The sequence below is a fragment of the Gossypium arboreum genome, chromosome 13 (assembly GCF_025698485.1).
Source record: "Gossypium arboreum isolate Shixiya-1 chromosome 13, ASM2569848v2, whole genome shotgun sequence".
Classification (NCBI taxonomy): domain Eukaryota; kingdom Viridiplantae; phylum Streptophyta; class Magnoliopsida; order Malvales; family Malvaceae; genus Gossypium; species Gossypium arboreum.
This window is the reverse complement of record NC_069082.1, coordinates 107,989,514-107,996,884: the sequence shown is the minus strand read 5'-3', so window position 1 is coordinate 107,996,884 and position 7,371 is coordinate 107,989,514. Positions and strand designations below refer to the sequence as shown.

Sequence of the window (7,371 nt, the reverse complement as noted above, 5' to 3'; positions counted from 1 at the left end):
AGCTTCACCATGCGCAAGACCAAGTTAGAAACAGAGATTACCTTATGGGGGAGGCCATAACTCAGATTCGGGAAGTAGCGGACTACTTGAAAACTTTAGTTGTCCAGGCGGACACACTGAGCGTGAAATATGAGTTAGTATCGGAGTGCGGACAAGAGCTGGCCTCATTGCTTAGAAAAATTAGGACTTTGAGCGCTAGAGCGAGATTTTATTTGTAACTCGACTTTATGTAAAAGATTTTATTTTCAAGTAAAATTTTCTAAGGGCAATTGAAGCAAAAAATTGATACCTCCTTTGTATTCATGCATTTGCATTTGCATCATATCATTATGCATTAAAGGCCATAAGAGTTTTCTAATTAATTAATTAAAATTATTTGATAACACGAAACCAACGAAAACCAACCAACCACACACCCTACAGTACAAGGAAAAAATCAATGGATAAGAGACTTGAGAAATTGGAGCGATGCAAAAGAAATACAAGAACAAATGCGCCTCTCGGATGCAAGAGCAACTAGCCAAGATTCAGCGAGAGATGAAAGAGCAAATGATGGAGTCCCAGAGAGAAATGATGAGTCAGTTATCCCAGCTGTTGTTGAAAGGAGCGGATAAGGGAAAGGGCCCTATGGATAAAGTTGAAGAAACTAACAAGGATCCTCAATACCCCCCTGGCTTCACTCCGACGCATGTATCGATAAAGCCCGAGATTAATTTACCGAAACCATTTGTCACGATCATGCCCCAGCAATACCAGGCCAATGCCTCGACACCAATAAACATTCCTATAGGATCAGGCTCTAATCCCGGGGATAATCCAGCTAATCCATTTGTCCCGGACCTTGATGACATGGCAGAAATGGAGAAAGGAAAAATAGATATGGCAAAACAACTCGATAATCGGTGCAAATGGCTTGAGGAAAAATTCAAAGCAATGGAAGTTACTGATTACTGTGGCGGGATCGACACCAAGGACTTAAGCTTGGTCCCAGATCTGGTGCTCCCACCAAAATTTAAAACCCCGGAGTTCGAAAAGTATAACGGGACGAGCTGCCCTGAAGCTCATATTACGATGTTCTATCGAAGGATGACAGGGTATGTTAACAATGATCAGCTGTTGATCCACTGTTTCCAGGACAGTTTGATCAGATCTGCGGCCAAGTGGTATAACCATTTCGGTAGTGCCCAAATTGGTTCATGGAAGGACTTGGCTCAAGCTTTCATAAAACAATACGGTCACGTGACGGACATAGCACCCGATGAATCACCCTACAAAACATGGAAAAGAAGTCGAGTGAAACCTTCAGACAATATGCACAACGGTGGAGGGAAATAGCGATGCAAGTCCAGCCACCCCTCTTGGAGAAGGAAACGACCATGCTATTTATTAACACTCTAAAGGCCCCATTCATTAACCACATGTTAGGAAGTGCTACTAAAGCTTCTGGACATAGTAATGTCCGGGAGATAATAAGCAGCAGTAAGATGTAGGAAGATTGAAGCAGGGGAAAATGCCAAGAGAACGGCTCCAAGAAGGAAAGAAAATGAGGTGAACAATGCAAGCGCATATTATAAGGGTTATTCCAAGCCGGTCACAGTAAACCAGCTGAGGGTAGTGACTACTAGCCATCAGGGCTCCGCAAGTCAAGATTCCAATCCAAGGCCTAACACGGAAAGAGTCCAGTTCACGCCAATCCCAATGACGTATAGGGAGCTTTACCAGAATCTGTTCGATGCGCATGTAGTGTCTCCCTTTTACCTAAAACCCATGCAACCTCCATTCCCAAAGTGGTATGATGCAAACTCGCAATGCGAATACCATGCAGGAATTGCGGGGCATACAATTGAGAACTGCACGGCCTTCAAAAAATTAGTCGAAAGGTTCATAAAGATGGGCATTGTGAAGTTTGATGATCCCACAAAACCTAATGTGGCGGGAAATCCGTTACCCAGTCATTCAGACAATGGGGTAAACGTGATAAGCGAAAGTAGAGGAAGGAGAACTAAGATGGACGTATCAGAGGTAAAGACCCCGTTGAGATGGGTTTGGAAGAAAATGGTGGAAGAAGGTTTACTTATACAAGGTTTAGAGGAGAAGCCTGAAGGAGGGAAATACTATTGTGAATTCCACGACGAGGAAGGGCATGAGATCCAAAAGTGCAATAAATTCAGGGCTCTGGTATAGAGATTGATAGAAAATAAAGAGATCGAATTCTTTGAGTACACCGGGGGCCAAGGAGAAGATGTGTGCGCCGTCGAACAAGGGCCAACCAACAATGTCAGGGGTCAATCACCGGTCGTAATTATATCCCGACCAAGAGTCAATGAAGTCGGAGTACCAATTGCGCCAAAGGTCATAATTCAAAAGCCCGTTGCTTTCCCTCATAAGGATAGCAAAAGGGTTCCTTAGAATTACGACTGCAATGTAACGATCCCGGGAGGGGAAAATCCAGTTGTCACTTTAGAGAAAGGTCAAGACGAGGGTTTCTATACACGCAGTGGAAGGCGTTATACTCCGAACACAAAGGCAGAATCAGCTAAAGGAAAATCCGTGGTCATTGAACAAGAAAAGGAAAAGACGACCAGACCTGAATCATCCGTCAATGAGCCTGTAACTGAAAAAGAGGCTAAAGAATTCTTAAAATTCTTAAAACACAGCGAGTACAGCGTTGTGGAGCAATTGCACAAACAGCCAGCTCGTATATCCGTACTAGCCTTGCTCTTGAGTTCAGATACTCACCGAAGTGCATTAATGAAGGTTTTAAATGAAACATATGCTGCGGATGACATCTCTCACAACAAACTCGATCGTCAGTCAATAACATCGGTAGCGGATAATTTTATTTTCTTTAATGATGATGAAATACCACCGGGAGGTATGGGATCTACAAAGGCCCTACACATTACCACTCGCTACAAAGGATACACATTGTCGGGGGTATTGATTGATAATGGATCGGCATTGAATGTCATGCCCTTGTCCACGCTAAATAGGCTGCCAGTTGATAGCTCTCACATGAAGACATGTCAAAACGTCGTGAGAGCATTCGATGGTACGGAAAGGAGAGTGATGGGAAGAATCGAGATACCTTTCTTGATTGGCCCAAATACATACGAGGTGGACTTCTTAGTAATGGACATCAAGCCCTCATACAATTTCCTGTTAGGGAGACCGTGGATTCACTCGGCAAGGGCAGTACCGTCGTCCCTACACCAAAAGTTGAAGTTGGTAACTGAGGGTAGGTTGGTAACGATAAACGCGGAGGAAGACATCATTGCATCTGTCACCAGTGACGCACCGTACGTGGGTACAGACGATGAGGCGATAGAATGTTCTTTTCGATCACTAGAATTTGTCAATGCTACATTCATCATCGAAGGAAACAAGATCCCAGCACCTAGAATATCCAAAACCACAAGGATGGGCCTACGATTAACTGTTGGCAAAGGAGCTTTGCCAGGGAAAGGACTGGGAAGATGCCTCTAAGGAAGGATCGAGGTACCAGTGTTGAAGGAAAAACGAGACCGCTTTGGCTTAGGATTTAAGCGGATCTGAAGCAAAAGAAGAAAGAAAGAGCCGGAGAAAAGGCAAGAGATGAGGAGAGCGCGTTTGTGTGGTGAGGAGGTCAAGTGGGAGCCGATGACCTTCCCTCATTTATCCAAAACATTCGTCTCAGGAGGGACTATTCACTCTAAAGGAAGATCGACAAGGAAAGAGCCCGTCGAAGAAATATTGAACAGTTTGAGTATTAACGCCATATCCGAGGGGAAAACTGAAGAAAATTTAGCTGGAATTCGCCCTTACATCCCTGGAAGCGTTTTGAACAATTGGACCATGGAGGAGATCCCTGTAACTTTTAGGGTTAACTCAGAGTAATGTTCAAAACAAGCTTATTGCTCTAAGCCTAGGGGCAATAAGAATCCTTTTATAAATAGGCATATGTCCAAATATCGTTATTTCAATAAAAAATGCATTTTTGCGTATCATCTTGAGTGAATATTCTTTTATTCTTTCCAATTCATTCATAGTCATACCATACAAATAAAATATTCTTAGATTCATTGTTCTTTGGATTTCTTTCTTCATCCATAACAGGTCCCCAGATATCAATGATATGAGCGATATTGCCAATGACTCAGAGATTCCTTTCGAACAAGACTTGTGTATAGAGGACACGGAGGATTTTGAAGATGACCAAAATTGTGGCCTATCCCCTGATTTGTTAAGAATGGTAGAACAAGAGGAGAAACAAATCTTACCTCACAAAGAGTCGGTAGAAATTGTGAGCTTAGGAGAAGGAAAAGAGGTGAAAATTGGAGCTAGTATCGCTGCAGAAACAAAGCGAGGCCTCATCGAGTTACTCCGAGAATTCAAGGATGTATTTGCCTGGTCATATAAAGACATGCCCGGATTGAATACCGATATCGTGGTGCATCGACTCCCTATAAAGGAAGAATGTAAGCCAGTTCAACAGAAACTCCGAAGGATGAGACCCGATGTTTCGTTGAAAATAAAAGAAGAGGTCAAAGCGATTCGGCGGGTTTCTTACAAGTGGTCGAGTACTCAGAATGGGTGGCCAATATAGTCCCAGTTCCTAAGAAAGATGGGAAGGTACGGATGTGCGTAGATTATCGGGATCTAAACATAGCCAGCCCAAAAGATAACTTTCCGTTGCCTCACATTGATACATTAGTGGATAACACGGCGGGTTACTCACTTTTCTCGTTCATGGGCGGCTTCTCGGGATACAACCAGATAAAGATGCATCCGGAAGACATGGAAAAGACCACATTCGTAACCATGTGGGAACATTTTGTTATAAAGTTATGCCATTTGGGCTAAAAAGCGGAGCAACATATCGAAGAGCCATGGTAACTTTATTCCATGATATGATGCATAAGGAGATCGAAGTTTACGTCGATGACATGATTGCAAAATCGAGCGAAAATGAGCATGTGCGAGTCTGAGGAAACTATTCTTAAGGTTAAGGAAGTTCCAACTAAAACTCAACCCATAAAGTGTAACTTCGAGCCCGGTCAGAAAAGCTGTTAGGATTTGTGGTCGATGAAAAGGAATTGAGATCGACCCGGATAAAGTTAGGGCTATACAAGAATTACCTCCACCACGCACTCAAAAAGAAGTTCGAGGTTTCCTAGGAAGGTGAATTATATCGCTTCGGTTCATCTCTGGCAACCGATGAAAAATGTGATCCGATATTTCGTCTCCTTAGGAAGCATAATCCGGTGTTTGGGATGAGGAGTGCCGAGAACTTTTGACAAGGTCAAGCATTACCTATCCAATGCCCGATCTTGATGCCACCTTGTCCGGATAAACCATCGATATTGTACTTGGCGGTGTTCGAGAATTCCATGGGATGCGTGCTAGGCCAACATGACGAGGCCGGAAGAAAACAAAGAGCAATATACTATCTCGAAGAAGAAATTATTTGAATGTGAAGCGAGATATTCGCCGATCGAGAAGTTGTGTTGTGCTTTGATTTGGACAACCCAAGATCGAGGCAATACATGTTGTACTACACAACTTGGCTCATCTCAAAATGGACCCTTTGAAATACATGATGGAATCAAACGCTTTGAGCGGAAGAATGGCTCGTTGGCAAATTCTACTTTCGAGTTCGACATAGTCTACGTGAATCAAAAGGTCAGTAAAGGGAGTGCAATAGCGACTTTCGGCGATGAGAGCTCTAGAAGATTATGAGCCATTGAGCTTTGATTTCCGAATGAAGATCTAATGTATGTTGCAACCACGAAAGAAGACTCTCAAGAAGGCCACCCTTGGAAGCTGAATTTTGACGAGCTTCAAATCTCAGAGGTAATGGAATCGGGCGATCTTGGTATCCCCAAACGGAGATCATTATCCTTTCGCCATAAATTAGATTTTGACCGCACAAACAACATGGCGGAATCTGAGGCATGCATCATGGGCATCCGTGCAGCCATAGAACATAAAATAAAAGTATTAGAGGTATACGGAGATTCTGCGCTAGTGATCTATCAGCTTAAAGGTGAATGGGAGACAAGAGATCCCAAGCTGATCAGTTATTGAAGACTGGTTCTTGAGTTAATCGAGGAGTTTGACGATATCACTTTCTGCTATCTCCCACGAGATGAAAACCAGATGGCTGATGCCTTGCCAACTTTAGCTTCTATGATCAAAGTGAACAAGCAAAAGGATATGAAGCCTATCCAAATGAGCATTTATGAGGCTCCGGCTCATTGCTGTAACATCAAATAAGAAGAAGAGAAAGATGACCATCCTTGGTATCAGGATATTTTACGATATGTGAAGAGTCGTGAATACCCAGACCAAGCAACTGAGAATGACAAGAGGACATTAAGAAGGTTGGCCAGTGACTATGTCTTGGATGGAGAAATCATATACAAGAGAAGGAAGGATCAGGTACTCTTAAGATGTGTAGACGCTATCGAGGCTAAGCAAATCCTGGAAGAGGTTCATGAGGGTGTCTGCGGAACACATGCTAATGGTTTCACCATGGCCAGAGAGATTATGAGGTTCGGACATTATTGGTCCACCATGGAAAGAGATTGCATCAACTATGCCAAGAAATGCCATAAATGCCAAATCTATGGAGATAAAATTCATGTACCTCCTTCACCCCTTCACGTCATGACTTCTCCATGGCCTTTCTCCATGTGGGGCATGGATGTCATTGGGCCAATCTCACCAAAGGCATCTAATGGACATCGTTTCATCTTTGTGGTTATAGATTACTTCACCAAATGGGTAGAGGCCACTTCTTACGCCAACGTCACAAAGTCGGCAGTCAGTAAGTTCTTGAAGAAAGAAATCATATGTCGATATGGGATGCCTGAGCGAATCATATCGGACAATACACTGAACTTAAACAATAGCGCAATAGCAGAGGTCTGTAGCCAGTTCAAGATTAAACATCATAACTCGTCACCGTATCGCCCAAAGATGAATGGTGCAGTAGAAGCGGCCAATAAAAATATAAAGAAAATCATAGGAAAAATGACTGAGACCTATAAAGATTGGCATGAGAAATTACCATTTGCCCTGTATGCCTACCGGACATCAGTCAAAACATCTACCGGGGCAACACCATTCTCTTTAGTTTATGGAATGGAGGCGGTTCTACCTATTGAGGTCGAGATTCCCTCTCTACGTGTGCTTTCAGAACTAAAGTTAAATGAAGCAGAATGGGTCCGATCTCGTCGACCAGTTGAACTTGATTGAGGAAAAGAGGCTAAAGGCTATCCATCATGGTCAAATGTATCAAAAGAGAATGATGCGGGCTTACAATAAGAAGGTTCGCCCTAGAGAATTCCATGAAGGAGACCTCGTATTGAAAAAGATCCTTCCCATACA

The 7,371-nt window shown here is 43.1% G+C and overlaps 2 protein-coding genes across 2 annotated transcripts; both read left to right on the top strand.

Annotated features, from left to right (window-relative positions):
* Positions 1-468: 468 nt before the first annotated feature.
* LOC128286839 (uncharacterized) lies at positions 469-1,335 on the top strand. The gene has a single exon (XM_053024579.1). The coding sequence runs from the start codon at positions 469-471 to the stop codon at positions 1,333-1,335; it is 867 nt and encodes a 288-aa protein (XP_052880539.1).
* A 555-nt stretch (positions 1,336-1,890) lies between these two features.
* LOC128286838 (uncharacterized) lies at positions 1,891-3,486 on the top strand. The gene is made up of 2 exons (XM_053024578.1): positions 1,891-2,178; positions 2,410-3,486. Exons 1-2 carry the CDS (start codon positions 1,891-1,893, stop codon positions 3,484-3,486), a joined length of 1,365 nt encoding a protein of 454 aa, XP_052880538.1.
* The last annotated feature ends 3,885 nt before the right edge of the window (positions 3,487-7,371 follow it).

Bases quoted from the DNA above. Each gene is read 5' to 3' on its own strand.
- LOC128286839 (XM_053024579.1), top strand. From the start codon at position 469: ATGCAAAAGAAATACAAGAACAAATGCGCCTCTCGGATGCAAGAGCAA.
- LOC128286838 (XM_053024578.1), top strand. From the start codon at position 1,891: ATGGGCATTGTGAAGTTTGATGATCCCACAAAACCTAATGTGGCGGGA. The intron at 2,179-2,409 runs GTATAGAGATTG...AGGGTTCCTTAG, and splicing joins GCAATAAATTCAGGGCTCTG to AATTACGACTGCAATGTAAC.